Source organism: Symphalangus syndactylus, chromosome 4, assembly GCF_028878055.3.
Source record: "Symphalangus syndactylus isolate Jambi chromosome 4, NHGRI_mSymSyn1-v2.1_pri, whole genome shotgun sequence".
Lineage (NCBI taxonomy): Eukaryota > Metazoa > Chordata > Mammalia > Primates > Hylobatidae > Symphalangus > Symphalangus syndactylus.
In genome coordinates, this window is record NC_072426.2 from 75,574,590 (window position 1) to 75,600,050 (window position 25,461).

The following is a 25,461-nucleotide window of genomic DNA, read 5'->3' on the forward strand; positions in this document are numbered from 1 at the left end:
CTTGATGGAGAGAGCCCTGAAACATGGAAAAAATATGGATTTTGCTCTAAAGGTCAGGGCAGTCATTCCCCTATAACAGAGCTTAAGCAGTGGCTGGAACGTGCCTTGTGCCTCTTTGCTGTTTCTGCTAATTGGGCTCAGGCCTATTCATCAAGAGAAGGTTGTGAAAATGGCAGGCTCCCAATTAACTTATGTTTTCCTTAAGGTCCCTCTACCTTCTGGTCCTAAATTCTTCCAATCATGTATCACAAAGTTCCTGCTGCCTCTTCTGTGGAATTTATTAGTTGCAATAAAGCGTGGGGATATAAGAACAAAGTTAGCTTATGACCTATTATCTGCTAATATCAAACTATATTCTTTGCTGAGTCAGGACACAGTTACCATTAAAAAGGAATCTGAACTTCTTAAAACACCATCAAACATCAAAACTAAAAGTGTTGTTTTTTGTTTGTTTCTTGAGTGTCAGAGTCAAAATTTCAGAAGCATAAAAATGTGTTCAAAGTAAGACAACGACAAACCATTTAGTTTTCGAATCTTTTGTTTCCACTGACATCTCCTCTCTCATGTCAAGACTGACATAAAAGGATGCTTAAGAGATACACAGTCCTCTAACTTGTGAGATGACTCTGATGTAGGATTCAGCTATGGGCTATTCTGAACAAGGTGATTAGTCACTGAAAACCCCGGCTACTCTTTTTGGAAATCATATTGTGCTTGCTGCTACAGACTTCTAATAAGACACACAACCTATCTTTTCTTATTGAAGTAAAACTAACCAATATTCTTATAGAAAGAAGATTCATTATCCCCGTAAGTAGGACCAACACCACCCAAAGAATAAGACACCCCAGACTTCTAGAGGGGCCGGCTGGCTTAGCACTTTAAAGCACTCGTTTGCCTTTCCATTCCTTCTGCTTATTCTCACTGGAAAAGCTGACAAGGTCATAACTGCCTTCAGAAACAGACAATGAGAGATAAGCACTAAGTAGAAAACAGAGCAAAAACACATAAAATCTAGACCTCTGCTGACCTCGCTCCAGACCACACAACTAAAGGAAGACGGCCCTCAGTTTCACTCTGGCATTCCCAAATTGGAAAGGCAGAGCGTTGTTTTTTTTTTTTTAAGCATACAAAATATTTTTTCATCTACATGATGCAATCCTCCTTATTATATGTTTAATAGCAAAAACTAAAGAGAAAAAGAAAGCCTCAGAAGAGACATCAGGTCATTAAAGTCAGACGACTTTCTGGGAATGGTTAACAGAATAAATCCGTAATTAAATGGGAATAGTTGGAATAGATTTCTAGTGTATAAAGCATAACCTAAGATTCCTCTTCTGCACAAACAATAGTGCTTACTTCTGAAAAAATTTGAGAGGGAGTTTTGTTTTGTTTCTGTGGTTCTTGTCCTCTTCAATAGATTTTAGTTTAATTATTCTACTGGATGTGAAAACATCAATGGCTTCTACTCTTCTAGTATACAGTCTCACTCAAATCAAATTTCAGGAATGGAACATCATGTTTTTACACTTATGCCAAAGAAGATGTTTCTAGACTTAGGTACCCTCTCAGTCTACAGAGACAACTAACTCAAATAACTTCAACAGAAGCAAATCAAAGCTCGGTCTTTGGTGTGTGTGGCTTCTCAATGCCATCCCTTTTGCTTAAAAAGAAACTATTTTATAATAAAATTACAAAGAATATACTACTTCCTTAAAAACAGGTCTACAAAGACAATAGAAACATAAAAGTTGTATCACATTTTAGAAACTCTGGGCTACCAATCTTTTTCTACCAATTTTGCAGTATTTTAAAAAAAAAAAAGGTCCTATTTAGCATACTCAGCCAACTTCTGGTTGTGACTCCCCACCCCTGCCCACATATCCCTTGCTTAACAGATCTGACTGTGTGCAGTGATGGGAAACTGTGTTTCAGGGAAGGTAAACAAGGGAGCGCCCACCGCAGCCCCAGCTCCAGGGGTCAAGCTCTATCCATCGAAACCTGTACTGGTACTTTTACTCCCTTTGATTTTGATATGGGCAGAAGAATAGGGCAATTCCAGCCAACAAACATGATCAGGGATCTGTCAGGAGGTTATTAGGAAAAATGTATTTGCTTTTACAAAGAGCCACAGGCCCTGTTCCCCTTCCTCTGTGCAAGGATGTGGCTCTGGAAGAAAAGGACAAGCTAGAGCACAGAGCTAAGGTGGCCTTCAGGAAGGCTCCCTGAAAAAATGTGAGTGAGGTTGCTAAGCTACAGACTTAACTCCCACATATTCCCAAGCTCCAGACTTCCTGATACATATATGCCAAACATTTCCTCATTCTAGATTCCAGGTTGTCTGTTATCTGTCCTATTATATTAATAACGTTGAGTATTTCTAGGTACTAGGCCTGTTTCTAAGCCTTTGGCGGGTATTGTATCACTTGACATGGCAACCCCTGAGACAAGGTCTACAATTATCCCTATTTGCTGGATGAGTAAACTGATGTATGGACAAGTAGAGTAATGTGCCCAAATCTCATATACGGAAAACAGCTAGTCACCAGTCAGTCTGACTTCTGGGTCCATGAGAAACTATCTAAATCTTAAAAACATTTATTTCAAAGTAATAATAAGATACTAACATCAATTAGTTACAAATTTGAATTACGTTGAGAAAATCATGTTTCCTTCATAGAACTACCATGGCTGTTTTATTATTTAAAATTATTTCCATCACACAACGTTTGTATGCTAACACTTAATATATGATAAAATTAAGACATTTCCTGTGCCAACACGGTGTGCAAGGCAAGCTGTCCCTTTTTGCTGTTTCATATTTGAATACCCTACATCCACAAAGTTACTTTAGGATCTTTATACCATAAAACATAGGCTGAGATGAAATATGTAAAACACTTATGATTTCTTTCTACAGCTGTCATTAATCTAAATTAAAAAATAATTCATTCCAGTATTTAGTCAACAAAATTATTAATAATTTTAAAAATTAATAAAGCAACTAAACTCTCTCTGAGTACTCACCTTGTTTTCCATCCGTATAAACTTTTTAAAGAAAATAAGCCAGGCGCGGTGGCTCACGCCTGTAATCCCAGCACTTTGGGAGGCCGAGGGGGGCGGATCATGAGATCAGGAGATCAAGACCATCCTGGCGAACACAGTGAAACCCCATCTCTACTAAAAATACAAAAAATTAGCTGGGCGTGGTGGCGGGCACCTATAGTCCCAGCTACTTGGGAGGCTGAGGCAGGAGAATGGCGTGAACCTGGGAGGCGGAGTTTGCAGTGAGCTGAGATTGTGCCACTGCACTCCAGCCTGGGCCACAGAGCGAGACTCCATCTCAAAAAAAAAAAAAAGAAAATAAGTGACCAACTAAACAAACACACGGCTTTTTATTAAAAGCACTGAAAAATGCTCAACATCACTCATCACCAGGGAAATGTAAATCAAAAGCAAGGTAGGACATCACCTCACACTGGTAGGATGGCTGTTATCAAAACATCAAAATACGGCCGGGTACAGTGGCTTATGCCTAAAATCAGCACTTTGGGAGGCTGAGGTGGGTGTATCACTTGAGGTCAGCAGTTTGAGGCCACCCTGGCCAGCATGGTGAAACCCCATCTGTACTAAAAATACAAAAAATTAACTGGGCATGGTGGTGTGTGCCTGTAATCCCAGTTACTTTGGAGACTGAGACAGGAGAACTGCTTGAACCCAGGAGGTAGAAGCTGCAGTGAGCTGAGATTGCGCCACTGCACTCCAGCCTGGGAAACAGAGCAAGACTCCGTCTCAAAAAAAAAAAAAAAGGCCAGGTGCTGTGGCTCACACCTGTAATCCCAGCACTTTGAAAGGCCGAGGTGGGCAGATCACGAGGTGAATAGACCAAGACCAGCTTGACCAACATGATGAAACCCCATCTCTACTAAAAATACAAAAAAAAATTAGCCGGACGTGGTGGTGGGCACCTGTAATCCCAGCTACCTAGGAGGCTGAGGCAGGAGAATTGGTTGAACCCAGGAGGCGGAGGTTGCGGTGAACCGAGATCACACCACTGTACTCCAGCCTGAGCGACAGAGCAAGACTCTGTCTCAAAAAAAAAAAAAGAAAGAAAGAAAGAAAAGAAAAAAGAAAGGAAAAAAAAGTCAAAATATAAGTGATAATGAGGATGCGGAGAGAAGGAAACCCTGGCATACTGCTGGTGGTAATGTAAATTAGGACAGCCTCTATGAAACAGTATGAAGTCTCCTCAAAAACTTAAAAAAATAGAACTACCATATGATCCAGCAATTCTGCTTCTGCATATATATCCATGATAAATAAAATCACTATATCAAAGACATATTTACAATTCCATGTACACAGCAGCATAAATTCACAATAGCCAAGATATGGAAACAACCTAAGTGACCTACAACAGATGAACGGATAAAGAAAATGTGATATACGCTGCGTGTGTGTGTGTGTGTGTATATGTGTATGTGTACACATAAATGTATACAATGGAATATTATTCAGCCTTTAATAAAAAAGGACATTCTGACATTTGTGACAACATGGATGAACCTTAAAGGCATTATGCTAAGAGAAATAAGCCAAACACAGAAAGACAAAATCTGTAGGATTTTACTTATAAGTGGAATCTTGGGGGAAAAAAATGAATTTGTGCTAACAGAGTACAATGGCGGTTACCACAGGGAGTGGGGTGTGGAAAAAGGAAAAATATTGGCCATAGGGTAAAAACTTTCAATTGTAAGATGAATGAACTCTGGAGACCTAACGTATAGCATGGTGAGTCTAATAAACATATTTTATACTTGAAATTTGCTAAGAAGCTAGGCACAGTGGCTCATGCCTATAACCATGACACTTTGGGAGGCCAAGACAGTAGGATTGCTTGAGGCCAGGAGTTCAAGACTAGCCTGGATAGCAAAGTGAGACCGTCTCCACAAAATAAAACATTTTTTTTTTTAAATTAGCTGGGCGTGGTGGTGTACACATACAGTCCTAGCTACCAGGGAGGATGAGGTAGGAGGAACACTTGAGCCTAGAAGTTGGAGGCTGCAGTGGGCTATGGTTGACAGAGCAAGACCCTATCTCAAAAAAATTAAATTAAATTTAAATTTAAAAAATTTGCCAACAGAATAGATCTCAAGTGTTTTCACCACACATACACACAAAATTATATCTATGTAATGTGATGGATAAATTATCTTTTTTTTTTTTGAGAGGGAGTCTTGCTCTGTTGCTCAGGCTGGAGTGCAGTGGCACGATCTCAGCTCACTGCAAGCTCCGCCTCCCGGGTTCACACCATTCTCCTGCTTCGGCCTCCCGAGTAGTTGGAACTACAGGTGCCTGCCACCACGCCCGGCTAAATTTTTGTATTTTTAGTTGAGACGGGGTTTCACAGTGTTAGCCAGGATAGTCTCAATCTCCTGACCTCATGATCCACCCGCCTCAGCCTCCCAAATGCTGGGATTATAGGCGTGAGCCACTGCACCCGGCAGATAAATTATCTTGATTGTGGTAATCATTGTATTAATATATACACATATCAAAACCTCATACTGTACCCTTTAAATATATATTATTTTTATCTGTCAATTATACTTCAATAAAGCTGGGAAAAAGCACAATTAAAATTATAAAACACTGGGATTCCCTACTACAAAAAACCCATTGTGAGTCAATAATAAACAACTGAGGCATTAAAAAAATAACACTGAAAGAATTAACTCATCAGGGGGTGGGGGGAGGGGGGAGGGATAGCATTAGGAGATATACCTAACGCTAAATGACGAGTTAATGGGTGCAGCACACCAACATGGCACATGTATACATATGTAACAAACCTGCACATTGTGCACATGTACCCTAAAACTTAAAGTATAAAAAGAAAAGTGGAAAAAAAAAAGTAACTCATCAGATACATTCTGAGTCTTCATATGAAAGGAGGACTTTTCTAACAGTGATGCAACAACTTTGTAAATAGTCATTCTTTCCAAGTCAGAAAACAATTGTTTCTGAGTGGTAAACAATTCTTATTTCACGAATCGTAGGTGGCTGCACTGCACAGTGAAACAGGTAACTCTAAAGACTGATAAACCTAAAATAGGTCCTTGAAATTTATGAAAGGATAAGTGCCCAAACATGACAAAATACCGTAATCTAAATTCTAAAACAACACCATAGGATATATTTCTCTCGTACAGTGAAGTCAGATACAACAAAAAGTTTTAATTTGCGTCTTCAGATCCTTCGACTTATTGCCTATCAAAGAAGAGAAGAGCCTTGAAAGTCTACTAACAGCATGATTCACTGCCAAACATCTGTGCCTCTGCAGCGTTACAAACTCTAAAGCCCTGAACCTTCAGAATCTACTGCAAATATTCATAACTGCTCACAATAAATCTGTGATCAGAGACCAGCCAGAAATATCCTGCATTTATGTTAGATAAACTCTGACACAGAGACTGGTACTTAACTAAAGTTTGTTAGAATAATTAATTTTTAATCATCACCAATGATTGAGATGGGAGAAACATCTTTGGGGTATGGGACAGGATGTTACAGCAATGACGCACATATAAGGATTTGTCATGTTACCTGTTCTTGTTTCTCCAGCCACTTGCCCACCATTGGGTGACTGGCACTCAGAGACGAGCGAGCATTGTCTCTCTGAAATTGGTTAGACCAGTTACTAGTATCCCGTGGGAGGCTTCTGTAGTTTTCATCTTTCTATTCAAAAAGAAACAAAAAGGTGTCTTGTAAAAAACTAGACCTTGCAAATCAGTAATGCACCTGGTTTTTCAAAAGTAGCAGAAAAATGATTCTACATATTTAAAACATCTATCCAATCCTACACAAAATAGCTGATTGAGGACATTCCACTCAGATTAGACCTCGGAATTATAACCACATGCTGAGGACAGGCAAGTCTAATAATTACAGCAGGAAGGGTGGCACACACACGGCACACAACAGATAAAACACTACACTTTGCACTCCTACCCAAATCCATCACCTAAACCAAGTATGTACACCGAAAAGTGAAAAGTACTTCTATACGAGACTTTCACTCTCTCTCAACTATGGCATTTTCTCTTCTTTCCAGTCTCATAATTAAATTATGAGATACCATCTTAATTCATCAGAAATGCTAAAAATAAGGAAGACTAATAAATTTGCCCTTTCTTCAAAGCCTTATGGTTTTGTGATTTTTGGATAAGAGATTTAGATTATTCAGGCTGTTTCTATCACCTACTTCACAAGATAGTAGTTAGCATTAACTCAAATATCAGGGGAAAAAACTGGCCTATCACAATTATTTGTTACATAACAGATACGTAATTGTTCACTGTGACATGGATATGACAAGTGATGTTTTTACATAAATATTTATCAACTAAGTTTTTAATACTCCCCAGAACAACCAAATGCTACTTGATATTTCCTTCAAATAAAAAATTATAATAACTTCCTTTGGCTTATGAGCTGTAAAACTTCATTTCAATGTTCTGAAAAGAAATGAGAAAGCTAGGATAAACTAGGGGAGTCAAACTTTTTAGTTCAGCGATGAAATCTAAATCATCTCCTACAAGAACAAAGTAAAATATTACCTTCAGTTGGATCCACTTAACTCAGTACCCCAAGTTAAAAGAAGTACTAACATATTATCCTTAGTAACACTGTTAAGAGTAATCTGGCTATAAGTATTACATGCGTGATTGATACTTACTCTTCATGTGCTAAACTATATGAACACCCAATACAAACACAGAAACAAAAAAGTGCAATATAATAGGTTTGCAATGTATAAAACTTAGTTATAGATCAGGATACTATTTGCTCTTCCTTCATGAGTTCCATCAGGGAATAAAACTTGAAAATGAATTGATAGTCTTGGGTTTATGTCAATATTGGGACATATGTTCAAACAAAAGGAAATTGATAAACATTTACCAACATAAACTTTGACATGAAACTTTATAAACTTTAAGAATTAACCTGCAAGAAATAAAATCTTTAAAAACTCAGTAGCAAGATGAAACTTTAGCAGCAAGTTTTTTTTTTTTTTTTAATAGAAATGGTAAGGAGAAGACATGGACAAAAACTAACTAAGGAAGCAAACTAGAAACTAAGGTTCACCATATCTCAAGATACTAACAGTCTCTCCTTAAAACTTAAGCTTCAGAAAAAAGGAAAGGAAATACCGTTTCATATGATAGTCCATAGATATACTGATAAGCTTATTCTGATAAGAATTTCTTATACTAATAAGAAATTCAGATAAGTCATAAAGGGTAAACTTATTAATGACAGAACTTTATTTATTAGTGACAGAACCTCATGTGTCTACAAAGAGAAGGAGGAATTCAAGTACGCTAAAATGCAAGTATAATTTTTATGTCAAAAATAAAAATTGAGGCTATCATTGACTAGGGACCAGGCTTTCATACTCATTTCCCACCATTTGAGGTGATTATTACACCAACTGCTTACTTAGAAAATGAATAATTCACCCAAAAGTATTTTTAAAAATCTACCCTCTTTTTTCAGTAGGAACTGTATTTCAGAGAAATCAACAGTACCAGTTGATGAGGGGAAACTTGTCTTTTCAGAAGAATGCCAAATAATGGAAACAGAACTAATAACAGAATTAGAAATATGACCATTTTCAACTTGTAATGAAATAATTAATTCAGGCAAAGATAATCATACTAAAACTATTATGTTAAGAGTTGATAGATAACTGGATATTTGCGTAGTGACAAAATATCACTTGAAAAGAAAAAGAGTCTACTTTTGAAATGAAGAGATCAGGCTCCACACAATTCTCACCTTTTGGTGTCTGGAATCCAGTATGCTACTGCTACCAACCCCTCTGCTCCTTCCTGAATCTATGCCATTTTTCCTCTTCCCGTAAATGGTCTTGTTGGCTCTACGGACTGCTGATTATTATCTCTCTGGACAAGCTCAAAAAGTGCGCAATTTCACCACGTCTTACCCTGACAATTTTTAAGCACAAGTCACGAAAACGAAACTGTTTCCTGAATTCATGATCTCAGTTTCCAACAAGAGGTCCCAAAGATACCTCGCAACTGAGCTCCCTATTTTGACTTGGGCACTGTTCCCTAAAATATTTAGAAGTAACTTTACTCTCTTTCCTCCCTCTTTGATCTCCACAGCTTCTAAGTCTTATTGATACAACATTTTTGCTGATTTTGGTCCTCAGCCATAAACCTAGTTCAGGGTCAACTTGTCTCTTACCTGAAATTTTAACAGTGGCTTTCTAACTGGACACAGGCTCTGGCCATATCCTCTCTAACAATGTTCTGCACCACTTTCTGGCAGAGGAGTTTCCTAAAACATGTTGGATCACATCAAATCTCCAGCAAACACTATAGGTAGACCAGAGGGAATTTCAGACAATGGTGCTTGCTGTACCACACAAACTTCTTCACCTTCATTCTTGCTTTGAGACCTGTACTTCCAATATCATTTCTTCTATAGAAATACTGAACATTCTTCAAAGCCCAGTTCAAATGCTACTTTCTAAGAAGCATTGCCTGATTCTCAATAGAACTAATCATGCCATGCTTTTTGTTACCAGTCTGTTCTAATTTTATTTTAATTATGGTTCTAACTTATAATTTAGTTAATTTTAAAAATTGCTATTTCTAATCTTACAGGGAAGCCTAGGCAGATCATCATTCACCTTTAAACCCAAGCACTTAGCACAGTGGCTTACACCAATGTGGATGACTTTTTCATGAATATTTTTTATGTTCCCTATTTCACATGGTTTCAGAATCCTGGAATTTTAAAAGAACATTTTGATAAGTTGTTTTAAAAATTGTTTAGGGAATGCTTCAAAGAGGCATTAAGATAAACTTTAGTAAAATGTATTTTCAGTGAAATGTAATCACTGTATGTTTAGATTTATACTAAAAGATGTATACCACTGTTACATGCCTATTTCAATTTCATGTCACACCTACAGCATATGATGTCTGTGGCAAATGTGATTATTTCCAATTGCATAGAAAAAATAGTACACTGTTTCTCCATGTAAGTCAATTATGACATGCAGTACCTGCAGCACAGCAACATACAATAATCAGAATAAGAGAAAGAATGGCTGAAGATGGCAAGGTCTGCACTTTTCCACTGCATTTGAAGAATTCTACAATTTTATATTTGTGGAATCAACTTTGAGTTCATGGATAATAAAACTAAAACTAACGTTCACTCTCATAACAAAGCAATTTTCCTAATTCATGTAAAATCAATAATGAATCCATATATTGACTTCTAAATAATGTATGAAAAGTACAGTTATTTACAGCAATCTTGAATTATTATCAATCAACTGAAGAATCTTTAAAATATATTATTAATTCCCATCAACATATTTGTTATATTTTTGATAGCATCATGCAGGTCCTACTAGCATTTCAGCCACGTTTCTTCCTCCCAATCCTGAAGTCTGGCCACAAATCTAGTTCACCATCTACTGCATACAATGTGTATCAAGTGCATACAAGGACTGTAGGCCTGTAAAGCTGTCTATCTGTATTTATGATGGAAAGGTATCCATAAACATCGCAGCATACAATGTGCTAAATATTTTCTACAACACAACTTATACTAGATACCACTGTCCACTGAAATATACGTCATGCACTCCATTTTCAATTTGAAAATATTTGCTTTAGTGTAAATAATTGTTAAAATATGGCAGTCGTAACCAATCTATTCAAGACTATATACACTCACTTATGAATCAAATTATAACTATAAATCAAAAATTTTAAATCAAATATACATAATTCTAACTATAAAACTTACTAATGGCATAAATTAATTTTAGAGCTATTACTTTATCTAAAAGATTATACAAGAAAATGCCATAAGAAATTACTCTCCCTTTTTTAAATTATAACGTTAATCCTCCACTTATAAGGCTGCCCCAAATAGCTGCTCAGCTTTGTGCTAGGTGGGAAATTTTCCTTCTTGCCAGGGAAAAACAGATGTTCCTGCTGTGATCAGGGATTTTTCTTATCATCTAAATGTACTGCCACAGCATCAGGTGTCAAAAAGCCACTCCGGCTGGGAAATGCATATTAATTTGCTGCTCCCTGGTAGCGGTATCCTGGCTATGGAGAAAATTTCTTTCAGGGTAAGGAAAGTAAGTGTCTTCTCCCACATTAGCCCTCCCCAAGCTTATTACAATTCAGGAAAATCACATAGAGCCCACCCAATGCCTTGAGATAGAAGCTCATTCCCGGCATACTAAGCTGCAACTCCAAGGCTTTATCTCCCAGAAACAGCTATTTAGCTGATGGTCAGATTTCTTGGCAAGACTATATCCCTGTGTTGCAGAAGTCAGAACTGGGGTTTCATGAACATGATAGAAGTCATAAACATTTCTGTGTTGGCATAGGAAACCCAACGATGTTTCCACCTCGTTTCAGTGCAAAAATCTCAATTTTTTTAAGAATTATGAGAAATCATAGCATATTTTGAAATACAAAACACTCAATGCATATACATTTCATTCAGAACCTTCTATGCATCATATGGTTTCAAATATTCCCGTGTGATGTTAAGATTTTACATTTCCCACATTTTTCAACTCTGCAATTATGGTAAAACAGAATTCAATGTTCTGCTTAATTATTTCTCCAGGAAATGATACACAAAAAACAAAGGGAACTATTTTCAGGATATCTAATCTGAAATTAGGAGACTGAAGTAAAATTAATAGTGATGGCTTAGAATAATTTTTTTTTTAGACAGAGTCTCACTCTGCTCCCGAGGTTGGAGTGCAGTGGCGCAATCTCGGCTCACTGCAAGCTCCGCCTCCCGGGTTCACGCCATTCTCCTGCCTCGACCTCCCGAGTAGCTGGGACTACAGGTGCCCGCCATCACACCCGGCTAATTTTTTGTATTTTTATTAGAGACGGGGTTTCACCGTGTTAGCCAGGACAGTCTTGATCTCCTGACCTCGTGATCCACCCGCCTCGGCCTCCCAAAGTGCTGAGATTACAGGCGTGAGCCACCACGCCCAGCCAGAATAATTTTAATTACATGAAGCTTGCTAAAATTATCAGCAATCATATTATTGATTTAATGTAACAGACTCCTTACTGCCTTTGGGGCAGGAGTTTATCTTTTGTACCTCCTTGTGACTACACTAGAGCATGACCTTGGAAGCAATGCCATAGCTAAAGTGTATGAGAAGATAACAACCAGAAGGTGATCTGTAAATATGATCTGTACTTTCTGACCTTCATTCATTTATCTTCTAAAAAATAAATAATAACAGAAAAAAAGAGACAGATAAGGGTGAAATAAAATGACTCACACACACAAAATGCAGGCTTAATCACCAACTTGTAAAAGAAGGAAGAAAATTTGGCAGTTCCTCTTGGTTTAAATAAACTAAATGCCTATTAAGACTTTTTTGAAAATACGGAAACCTAGAATTTTATTCCAAACACAGTATTCATTATCATTTACCCTAGGTGCATGTCTATTCCTAAGTATAGTGAACTAACTAAAAAGCAATATTTGAAATCCATGCAAACCAACTTCCTACGTGTAATGCCTAATGTTGTAGAACTGAGGCCAAGTAATCTGTTCCTATATTATCTGTAATTCCTAAGCCAGTATCCAGCACATAAATCAGCACTGGTACATGTATACATCTTACTTCTCCTTTTTGCTAACAGGTTTCCCCCACATTCTTTGTAACTATTAATGAGAGGTGTGGAAAAGACAAATGAAAGAGTATGTGTTTATAAAGTTTTTGTAACAGAACTATGGCAAGACAAAGAGGAAACTCAAACATCCATACATTTTTGTCAAAACAACCACATTGGGATTATTAGTGACAATTAATAGTTTGCTAAACTATGGTGGAGTTTGAAACCAGAAACACTGGTCAGAATCCAGAGATTTTGAATGCCAAAAGACGTATTGTAGCACCTCTTTAGCTCAAATTACTTAAGTAATATTTCATTTTTAAATGTCAATTTTCAAGAAGGCTTCTGACTTTATTAGGGATTTATACTCCCGTAGTGGTTTGTGAACTCTTATTAAAAATATCGCATCCAGGCTCCAAAATTTTATCAATAACACCTTAGGATTTTATCACTTTGAACACAAAACATTTAAAGCATATGAAGGCAGACTGTATTCCTAATGTAGCATAGAAAAAGATGAGACTAGGTTACCAGTAACTCAGCGAGCCCAGCGTATTGTAGAAATGATTATAACCATAACTGACTGAAAGTTCGAAAATGTGCTGCATTCAAATTAAGGTATTTTAATATGCAAAATAGAAGGTTAAAATTTATAGTTATAGAGACCTCTAATAGGAAATACAAATGTTGCAGCAGAATAGTTTAAAGTCTACTCTCAGCTGGATCTCCCTTGAAACTAATGCCGCAGAAAATTAAAGAAAGCTACAGGTCTGTCACAGAGGACATGTGATTCTAAAGAACTATCTCAGCTCATCCTTTAAGCTTTTGGATGGTTACCATAATGCTGGAAGCTACGCTTGGCTCACAAATAACCAAATGATAAACAACTTCTTCTCAGCAGCAAACTGGTCAAGTGTATTTTGTGGTTTAAAATAATCTTCTTCAAATCCAACAGAGCGTAAAGGGAAAAAAAATAAATAAAATGAACTTTTAAAAACGTAATTTAGAAATAAAATAGTGCTTTCGAATTTACTAATATGACAGTTGGCCTTGTAAATTAGAAAGAATAAATGAGGAGAAGCAGAAATCAAGAAGTCAAACTGGTGCAGGCGCAGTGGCTCAGGCCTGTAATCCAAACACATTGGGATGCCAAGATGGGAGGATCACTTGAGCCCAGGAGTTCAAGATCAGCCTGGGCAACATAGTGAGACTCCATCTCTTAAAAAAAAAAATAGCTGGGTGGGGTGGTCCATGCTTGTAGTCCAAGCTCCTCTGTGGGCTGAGATGGGAGGATCACTTGAACCCACAAAGTTGAAACTGCAGTAAGCCATGCACTGAACTCCAGCCTGGGCAAAAGAGTGGAGCCAGACAGTGGCAAAAGAAAAGGAAAAGGAAAAGGGAAGGGGAAGAGGAAGAGGAAGGGGAAGGGAAAGGGGAAACGGAAGAGAAAAGGGGAGAGGAGGGGAGAGGGGAAGGAAGGGGAGGGGAAAGGGAAGGGGAAAGGGGAAGCGGGGAAGGGCAAGGGGAGGAAAGGGAATGGGGAGGGGAAGGGGAGGAAAGGGAAGTGGGAGGGAAGGGGGAGGGGAAGGGGGAGGGGAAGGGGGAGGGGAAGGGGAGGGAAGGGGGAGGGAAGGGGGAGGGGAAGGGGAGGGAAGGGAAAGGGGAAGGGGAAGGGAAGAGGAAAGGAAAAGGGAAAGGGAAGGTGAAGGGAAAGGGGAGGAAGGAAAAGGGAAAGAGAAGAGGAAGGGAAGGGGAAGGAAAAGGGGAGGGAAAGAAAAGGGGAAGGGGAAGGGGAAGCAGAAGGTGAAGGGGAAGGGAAGGGAAAGGGAAGAGAAAGGGGAAAAGGAAGGGGAAGGGGGGAAAAGGAAGGGAAAGGGGGAAGAGGAAGGGGAAGGGGGGGAAGAGGAAGGGGAAGAGGGGGAAGGAGAATGGAACGAGAAAGGGGAGGGGAAAGGGAAAGGAACAGGAATAGGAATGGGAAAGGAATGGGAAAGGGAAAGGGGAGGGGAGGGGAAGGGGAAAAGGAAGGGAAGGAAAAGAAGAAACGAAGGGGTTTTGAAAGGAATGAAGGAACACACAGAAAGAAACAGTAGACAGAAACATTGTTTTTATTAAGGCTTGTATCTAGAAAAATATTTCCAGTTCTATTTTTATATTGATAGTCAACATCCAATATTAAATGAGTTGTAGGACTTTTAAAAGACTCAAAATTAATTTTTCATTTGAAAATGATAAATTTGTGCAATCTAAGTATGAGAGGAAGTGAAATGTCACAAACCCAAATACAGCAAATGCACTAGATTCTATTCTGCACTCGCTTAAAGAAAAGAGATCTCAAAAAAAAATTACACAGTCATGTACCCCATAACAACGTTCTTATAAACAATGGACCACATATACAATGGTGATCACATAAGATTAAAATCCTGTATTTTTACTGTACTTCTTCTATGTTTAGATATGTTGGATACACAAATATCTAAATATGAATGCATTGTGTCCCAGCTGCCTATTCAGTATAGCTACATGCTGTATAGGTTTGAAGCCTAGAAGAACAGGATATACCAAGTAACCTAGGTGTGTTGTAGGCTACACCATCTAGGTTTGTGTAAGTGCACTCTATGATGTTCACACAAGGATGAAATCGCCTAACAGTGCAATTCTCAGGATGTATCTCTGTCATTAAGCGAGGCATGACTATATTCCTATTTGCTCTCCCTTAAAGTGTAACCATACTTTGTTTTCAGCTAGACACGAGGTTCTGGCAGGGGGAAAAAAAAAGACCGAGCCCTGAAAACCACAGAAGAGCTTTAAGGAAGCACACAAATTTTCTGGAGTGGGTAAAGGAATCTGTTGGTGTGAGTAATACCTGTGTTTCATCTCTTGGAAGTCTACAGGTAATTCTGATGCACACCCATGTAGAACCCTTAAGCTATCTAGTAAGACAGTAAGTTCTGGAACTCAAGAATAGTACCAGCTGCTTGTTTCCTTCACCACCACCCCCAAGCCTCACTCCTATCCTATTTATCTAGGACTTCTCAGAGCATTTTATACATCCTAACTAATTCATACTTTATTAGTCTAGAATTTATGTGAAACAATTACTAATAGCTTTAAAAATGTTCATTTCCTTACCAAATAAGTCTACTTGAGGAATCTAGTCAAAGAAAATAATCGGAGATGCCAACATAAATTGATACATAAGGACATTCTCTGAAGGGTACTTGTAAAGGTTATTTATAAAAGCAAACAAAATTGGCAAAAATATAAATGTCATACGACAGAAAAAAACCATCAAATAAAGTTAAACATTAACTATAAAACTCAGCACATAATATAACATTATGCAAACTATCCATATTTATGAGGCATAGGAAAATTCTCTCAATACAGCAGAAATTGGAAAAATTGCAGGAAATTAAACTATACTTGGATGGTTCCCCCTGGTAATAAGAATAGCCAACATCTGTATAGAGCCATGCTCCACAGAAGTCCTGAAGTTAACACATCAAAATGTCATTACTACTCATCTTCAAAATTTCAAATTACAATCATCCCTCAGTATCCATGGGGGACTGGTTCCAGAACCCCTTGCAGATACCAAAATCCACAGATGCTGAAGTCCCTTACATAAAATGGTGAACTACTGCACATAACCTACGCACATCCTCCCATATAGTTTAAATGATCTCTGAATGACTTACATGACCTATTACAAAGAAAATGCTTTGTGTAAATAGTTGTTATTCTGCACTATATAAGAAATTAGGACAAAGAAAAGTTTCTACGTGTTCAGTACAGACACAACCATTCTTTTTTTGTTGTTGTTCCAAATATTTTCAATCTAATCTCGGCTGAATCCATGGATGCGGAACCCATGGACACAGAAGCCTGATGGCATTTCCTTGCTTCTATATACCCTTCATTACTGTACATATGCAAAGAGCAAGCTGTATTACTATCAGGGAAAAAAAGGGGTTTGGGGAACCTTGAAAAATACTTCAAAAATGTTTATAAAAATAATTTCCTAAACGTAGACAAAACATCTCACCCTTCTAATAGAAAGAAAAGCGAGATGACAAAGACATAACTAAGAAAGCATCTCTTACAAGAGGTTGTGTGTATCGGGTGTATTGGAAAGATATCAAACATGCTAAGCAACTAAACCAAACAGAAATAATAAACCCAAGGGGTAAGAAACATTTCAAGGTCTCCATTTAAAAAATCAAAAGAAAAGGAAGCTAATGATGTCAATGCAATAGGTTCTCTTTATTACTTTCTTGCCCTTTCCCTAATCAGGTGAGAATCTCTTTTGGAAACTTGTCCAGACCTGGTTTTTATACTAAGTCTAACTATGTTAATTGTTTAGGGGGAAATGTAATTTACAAAAACAATGCCACTCATTATTTAGAGGGAAGGAACAATGGCTTACAGCAACTGCACAGTGAAACAGTCCACAGTCCTTATCCCCAGCACTGCATGGAAAGCTGATTCTTCTAAGAGCTCATTACATCTTTCTTGATGGGATGAATCACATGCTCTCCACAGACTAGCTGGCCTCTTTATTCACAGCAACACTGACTTAATAAGGAAGACCAAAGAGGTGGCAAGGTGATTTAAGTATTCACACCAATTGAAATACTCTTCCTCAGGATAAAATATTAACCACATGTTAACTCTCAAACGAAAATACAGCCTCTAGCAAGAAACTTTCCACACAAAGTATGAACAAAATGTTCCCTAAAACAGTTGGAAAAGGTAGTCAGCCACAAAATACTGGACACAAAGGTGAATTTCAAATAACTTTGAAAAAAGCCACAACTCCCTTACCCTCTCCACCTCACTTCCAAATGAAAGCGTGAAAAATTTTAAGAAATCCAGAAGCCTATGGGACCCTCGGCTTCTTCAGGCTCTCAAGCAACTGAGTATCATCATCATCTGTACACCCTGCCCACTAAGCCTAATAGTGGAATGAGATTATGACCACTATTTCAACAAAGAAGACTCCACCTCTCATTTGTGGTTTTGAACCAAAGGAGAGGGTTTGACATGATGGTGCTCTAACGTATCAGAATACAACTTTCCTGCTTAGAAACAAGATTTTAATTGATTGGTAACATTATTCTAAAATAATTTGCTCATTTAACTTGGAAGAATATAAACCACTTAACTATGTGGATCAGTTATTTAAGAATGTTAACTTATTTTAACCACTAGAGATCACTAAATCAGAGGGCTATGAATGCACAACTAATTTATTTCTACACTCTTATACGGAAAACCTGAACCACTACAGACTCATAAGAATTTATAACATCTTAAAGCATGAAAGCATAGGTAAGCTCTCATGGGCTTAACAGAAATAAATAAATTGAATGCTTTGTACCTAAGCAGCAAGTATGCTTTCCTTCCTTCTGAATATTGAAAAGATGAGAAGGCTTTTTATAACTGAAAATAAAATGCCATTTAGTCATATTTATATATGAGCTCTCAGACTAAAATACAAACAGCATAAAATGCAGACAGCAAGATTAGTATTTGAAGAGTAAAGCCAACGAAAATTGAAAAGACTAATTCATTACACATTACTATTCAAGTATATTGTATGCGACTATCACTTCATTTAGAAATATATATGTAGATCAAGGCTTTTCCTATGGGAAAGTATGGGCATCTGGCTACATTAAATACTGCTCCATGTAAGTAAAAAGATTGTTGAATATGTAACAATTTTTAAGATAAATATTATATTTAGGGATGTCTCACAACACTGATACTTAAAATGTGAAAAAAAGAGAAAGAGCATCAATGTCCAAAATCGAGAGAAAACAGAATACAACCTACAATGAAATGTTTTACAATCATTAAAATATTTATAATAAAATTCACACCAGGGAAAATCCCTATTATATGAAAAATAATGTTGAAATAATCAGGATGCAAATATATGAACATAGCATGACTCCAAGGTGTGTGTGTGTGTGTGTGTGTGTGTGTGTGTGTGTGAATACTGGTTGTTGCTGGGTTCTGGAGTTATGAATAATTTTATTTTGTTCTATTCTACAAGTTTGCCAAATTTTCTACAATGATACAAGCATGTTATTCAAAACAATGTCAGGCTGGGCATGGTGGCTCATGTCTGTAATTCCAGCCTTTGGGAGGCTGAGATGGGAGGATCACCCAAGTCCAAAAGTTTGAGACCACCCTGGGCAACACAGCAAGACCCCGTCTCTAAAAAAATTAAACAATCAGCCAGGTGTGATGGCTAGTGCCAGTAGACCCAGCTACTTGGGAGGCTGAGGCAGGAGAATGCTTGAACCTGGGAGGTAGAAGTTGCAGTGAGCTGAGATTGCACCACTGCACTCCAGCCTGGGTGACAAAGCAACACTCTGTCTCCAAATAAATAAAATAAATAAATAAATAAATAAATAAATAAATATTTAAAAATGAAACTACGTCAGCTAGGTGGATGTGGTTAATTGGCAGTGAGGGTCTCAGCGCTCTCCTAACATGTTTTCCTGTGCTGCAGAGGTTTTAACGCTAATGCTCTATTTCCCAGGCTTTTCTGCGGATAAGGGTCTAGATACAAACTGAACTCCACCTACTCAGACTCAGTAGCATGAGATTTTAATAGTGGTGTGAAACAGAATTTTCCTGGGTTGTTATGACTGGCAGCATTTCTACGGTGGGTCTCCACTTCACAAGTGACAGAAGCAAGGTGAGTACACCTGGAGGCAGGGCGGTGCATAGTGTGTAATAGGCAGGCTCTGATGGGAGGAGTTCAGGCCCCTGGGCTGCAGCACCTCCTTCACCACGAAAGCCCAGAGGGTAGCTCCACAGGCAAGCCACACGTTTGTTACTGCATGGTTTTAAAGGTTCTCCAGGACCACCTAGGACCTGCTTTGTACCCTTCCAGTGATTTTGTGAGAAAAAAATTCTAAGTGATAAATCCCTTTTATTTAAAAATGTTTTATGATAAAAACAGGTTCTGTTTGCTGCAACTGAAACGGACTCACACATCCAAGATAATGAATGACTTGAAAAGAAACTACAGTATGCTTCCAACAGTTGAAAACCTAGTTAAAAAAAATTTTTTTAACTGCCAACTTGACTTGTTTACACATTTGTGAATATCCATGTAAATTAAATTAGGTCTATTCTAAAAAAAGATTAACTGCCACGAGACCCACTGATAAACTGGATTCTGCTTCTTTGGATAGTCTACTGCAAGATAAAGTCCTCAAAAATTTCAAGCTAATCTTAATGAGAAGATCTTCCAATGTGGCTCCTCCACACATCTATAAAAACAAAGTATTTCAGGAGACTAAGCCTAACAGTTAAGTTCATAATTCAAAAAAATCAGAAACTAAATACAGTCTTTTTTTCAAGTAGATTCTTCTCAGTTTAAACCTATGTTTTCCATGCACTTTTTTGTTACTTGAACTACTACAGAGAGCAGTGTGCTGAAATGCAAAACAAAGTTGAAAGAAATATTTAAAACAGGTATTTTTATACCTATGCAAAGAATAAATCAAGCAAATATCAAGCTACATCCTTTTTAATCTTATGTGATTAGTATTATTTCGACATTTCTCAATATACACTGTGCCAAATTACTGGCTGCACTGAAAAAATGTTTATTAATTCTTTCAACAGAAGTTTATTGAGCATCTACAGATTCAAAAGTGAAAATGACAGATTCAGCAAAACGCACATTAAATAAGAGGTGAGAAGTGTGATAAAAAGGAACAACAAGGGTTCTGACAAAGAGCATCAACATTTTTTGTTGTTGTTGAGATGGAGTCTCACTCTGCTGCCCAGGCTAGAGTGCAGTGGCATGATCTCGGCTCACTGCAACCTCCGCCTCCTGGGTTCAAGCGATTATTGTGCCTCAGCGTCCTGAGTAGTTGGGATTACAGGTGCATGCCAGCACACCTGGCTAATTTTTGTATTTTTAGTAGAGATGGGGTTTTGCTATGTTGGCCAGGCGGGCCTTGAACTCCTGGCCAGGAGTTCCACCCGCCTTGGCCTCCCAAAGTGCTGAGATTATAGGTGGGAACCATCACGCCCAGCCAACAAATTTTTTAAAACAGAAAAAACAGGTTAAAATAAAGTTTATTTATTCGGATTAAATAAATTAGGTCAAGGACTAAAATAAATTAGGTCAGGGAAGAAAGTATTATGAAGACTAGACAACACACTTCCATTTACAAGAAGACTTAGGATAAAATGATCAATTGGGTAGTCAAACTAAATTACCATGAAGTCCACTTTCATCCTTAAGAGTTCATAATGTTCTAAGTTCCTTAATGTACCTCATGAACCAATATAAATATCTGCTTATAAATGTGTCAAATATCCCTGTAAGAACATAGAAAAAGCAAATAAAGAGGCTGCCTGTGAGGAGAAATGGGAGAGGAAACCACGAGACACAGCAAGAAAGGGACTTTATATGGCACACAATGTGTTGAATGTTTTCATTTTTAATGATATGCAATGGAATCTATTCAAAAAATGGATATATTAATAAGTGCACACCATACATGGCACTAATTTGCATCAGAAAATCCAAGTGTGATATAAAATAGGAGACTATCTGAACTTTGATATGAAAGTTGGTACCACACTCACAAAAGGCCATCATGAAGACGCCCTGGAAACCAATGCTTTACCCAAGACACAACACTCATCAAGGACACCAAGAAGTCAGGAGGGGCAAGGGATGGCAGCAAACAAGCAGAGGTGGTTACCTTCCTGTCGCAGGTTTTAGGACTCCCAGCAGTGTTCTGCTTGAGGAAGCCAGCTGTTGTTGACCAGCGTGTGGGATTTTTCCTTGAAGGCTCTTCAGAGGAAAAATTATTATCACTGACAGAAGTGGAGAGGCCAATTAGAGCTGGGTCACTACTGCGTCGAACATGAAGAGGCATATCTGTAAACACAAAAGCACTATGGTAAAAAATAAGATACTAATGTTGGTAAACTACATGTTAGGAGAACGTACGGAAATCCTAAAGATTAAGCAACAGAATTACACTTTCGTAAAAGGGGACAGTGGGTCACTATTCTAAACACAAATTCTTTTAGGTCCTTTAAAATACTACATGGTGAAAGAGATGAGGTCAAGTGTCAGCTCCGAGCAAAACGGCCCAGGTTTGTATTTGGACTTCACGCCTTGTTATCTATGTGGCCCTGGCCAGGGTGCCTAACTGTTCTCTGCCTCTAGTCCTTTCCAACTCAAATGAAAATAAAACAATACCTCTTTCATCAGGGTAATGTAAGGACTAAATAATATAAAGGGGTTAAACAGTGCTAGACATATAGTGTGTACTCAGTAGAGAGTAATAACCATTACTACGATCATTACCCCAATATTTCTAAATAATCATCACATAAATCATTTAAAAAATAATAAATCTAAGCAAGTAAACAAACTTCACCTACCTTTTAATCATATCTACTGGAATAAAAACACAGAATCTACATAGTTGACAAATAATTTATTGTATATTTCAAAGTAGCTAGAAGAGAGGATTTGAAATGTTTCCAAATACAAAAAAAGATAAATAATTGAGGTGTGAATATCCTAATTACCTTGATTTGACCATTACACATGGTATGCATGTATCAAAACATCACATATTCTCCATAAGTATATAAAATTATGTATCAATTTTTAAAAATCTATAGAATCTAGACATTTGGCTGCTCTACTGAAAAATTTTGTTGATTAAAATGTTCTCTTTTGTTCAATAAAGTATTATCAGAAAGTATAGTGCCCAAATACATTATTTATACTTAAGACAGAAAATACTCAAAGTAATATGTTAATTCTGCAGGTAGTTTCTGTCATATACTCACATATACAATGACACGAAAAGTAGTTTTTTAGCAAATGTATTTGCATAGAAGAGCTTGCTTGCAATTGCTGTAACAACATCAATAATAAACTCAAGTGAACACTTGTATCATTATCAGTAACAGTGAGAACAGCCTGGCAAATATGATCACTGTCACAGCAGACAAGAAACAGAATTAAAAATGCAAAGCAAAGAAGAAAAGAGTATGCAACAGCTGCAATCAGAACTAAAAGTTCCACTCAGCAACTGAGTGAAATCACTCAAAAACATAACACAAAATTTAAATTATGTTTAGAGTACTCTGTTTTTAAAAACTAGGATGTAAGTATTTGTTTTAAAGCCTCGAACAATACAGCTTGATTGAGTGATTAAGACAGAATCTGGCTCTGTCACCCAGGCTGGAATGCAGTGGCACGATCTGGGCTCACAGCAACCTCCGCCTCCTGGGTTCAAGTGATTCTCCTGCCTCAGCCTCCCAAGTAGCTACAGGCTACTACAAGCGTGCACCACCATGACAAGCTAGTTTTTGTGTTTTTAGTAGAGACGGGGTTTCACCATGTTAGCCAGGCTGGTCTTGAACTCCTGACCTCAGGTTATCCACCCGCCGCGGCCCCAAAAAGTGCTGGGATTACAGGTGTGAGCCACCACGTCCGGTCTAATGACATAGCTTTAAACATGAAGCAGTAAACTCATCATTTATTCTAGGAGGAATATTTTTGAAACACTGGTGCACTGGTCACTGGTAAAGATATGGAAACCTGGAGGATACCAAACTAAAGACAGGCTATTTATATACAGTGAAGGCTATATTTAAACCACTGTCAATCCAATAGTCTCCAATGTGAAAGCAAATTAGAACTTATCAGAGCAAACAGAAGCATATGAAACATAGTAATAACAAATTTAACACGGATTTCTACATCATGAGGATTCGATAATAACACGGTCTGAGCAACATTACTAGAGCAAAAATTTAGTCAACTCCGAATTTAATACTGTTGGTGGCTATCTTAATTTGCTGGCAGAAACATAAACATGAGGATTTTAATAATTTCTGGATTTTAGTGTCTGTAAACATTCATGACAGTCTTTGCTGCTTATTAATTTACACCCCCCAAAATAAAAATAAACACCAATAAGAACTATACAGTCACTCTTAGAACAAGGTCGCAAAAATACACATCTAAAAAATCAATGTGCATTAATATTACAATGCCTTTACTATAAGGAAAGTTCTCTACCAAGAGGAACCAAAATTTCCAGAATCATCAAATTAAAAACTATAAGCAAAAAAGCAACAAAATGGGGAGAGGTGGGCAGGAAAAGACTAAAAACTTTTAGAACACAGATTCTGTTGCTTTCCAATTACAGGGTTAGTTAGTTATTCAGTTGTTAAGTACCTCTGTACACCTCAATTTCTCTCCCTCTTCCTGTCACCCGTCTGTGTGTAAGTCTACAAGAAGCACTATTAACTCAGAAGAGAAGGCCTTTAAAAAATAGCACAGACATAGGACCAAAAGCAGTATCCAATACCTATAGTAAAATAATCAAATAAAAGTATATTCCAACCCCCCAATAAATTCAGGGACTATACACTGAATTTGCTTGGTCACAATAAAACTGCTTACCCTACTTGTGTTTGAAATTTTCCTCAGGAGAATATACATGATTTCAATTAAATAATTAAGACTATCTTCTTAAGACTAGATAGAAACATTGAGTTAATGTGTTAGTCTGCAACAGACAGACAGAAATAACTAGCATTTATCTCTATATACCTGTAGCTCTCGAAGCAAAATGTGGACTGGGAGAAAAGAGGGGATTTGAGAAGAGGAAAATAACACAGGGAGCTCCAGAACCTGCGGGATGTCTCTTATGGTGGGTGATGGAGCTCGTGGATAGGGTGGGGTTTGCATAAACTGCAATGTGAAGGATGCTACAGGGAATGCTCTATCATGTAGCCCTTCTTGTGAGTTCTTCCAACATTAAACTTTTTGTTTGCATTTCAGCAATATTGATAAAATAAATTAAAATAAATATAGTCTGGATCTTCTATTTGTACTACCTCATCACTGAGTACTCCCATGCAATTTCAGGTGCCACGTTTACATTTATGTCCACTGTCAAATTCAGGAAGGAGTCCTAGATTTGATTACCATGCTGATGAGAAAGAACAAGACCCAATAAAAGAAGTCAACAAGGCCAGGTGCAACGGCTCACACCTATAATCCCAGCACCTTGGGAGGCCAAGGTGGGAGAACTGCTTGAAGTCAGGAGTTCAAGACCAACTTGGGCAACACAGTGAGATCCTGTCTCTACAAAAAATAAAAAAAATTAGGTGACTGTGGTAGCACTTTCCTGTAGTCCTAGCATAGGAGACAGGACTTGACTGCAGAGGCAGGGCTTGGACACCAGACCAAACTAAGGACTAGCTAAAACAGGGCTGGGACAGAAGCAGTTTTCCATCAGACACATCACCAGCTGTCATGTCAGTTTACTATTACCGTGGCAACACCTAGGTGTTACCTACCGTTTCCGTGGTAATAACCTAATGTCCCAGTTACTACTCCTTTCCTAAAAATTTCTGTATAAACTTCCCTTTAATCTGCATGTAATTAAAAGTGACTATAAATATGATTGCAAAACCCCTGGGCTGCTACTCTCTGCCCATAGAGTACCCCTGCTCTGCAGAAGCAGTCACAGAGCTGCAACACTCTTGCTTAAATAAAGCTGTTTTCCTCTAACCCCAGCTTGCCCTTGAATTCTTTCCTGGGCAAAGACAAGGACCCTTATGGGCTAAGGCCCACGGTGGGGCTCACATGTCCTGCATCAGTCCCAGCTACTCAGGAGTCTTAGGTGGGAAGATCACTTGAGCCCAGGAGTTCGAGGCTGCA

The 25,461-nt window shown here is 37.9% G+C and overlaps 1 protein-coding gene across 31 annotated transcripts in view; it reads right to left on the bottom strand.

The window, feature by feature from the left end:
• The window catches only part of PARD3 (par-3 family cell polarity regulator), a 712,145-nt gene that overhangs the window by 332,474 nt on the left and 354,210 nt on the right, over nt 1–25,461 (bottom strand). For 22 of the 31 annotated variants that reach the window (XM_063638010.1, XM_055275108.2, XM_055275118.2 and 19 more), the window contains exons 4-5: nt 21,461–21,639; nt 6,607–6,738 (exon numbers count right to left, since the gene is read on the bottom strand). In XM_063638010.1, coding sequence (XP_063494080.1) covers nt 6,607–6,738; nt 21,461–21,639 — 311 coding nt within the window. The remainder of the gene's footprint in view (nt 1–6,606; nt 6,739–21,460; nt 21,640–25,461) is intronic. The other 9 variants (XM_063638016.1, XM_063638015.1, XM_055275119.2 and 6 more) reach the window with 1 other exon arrangement.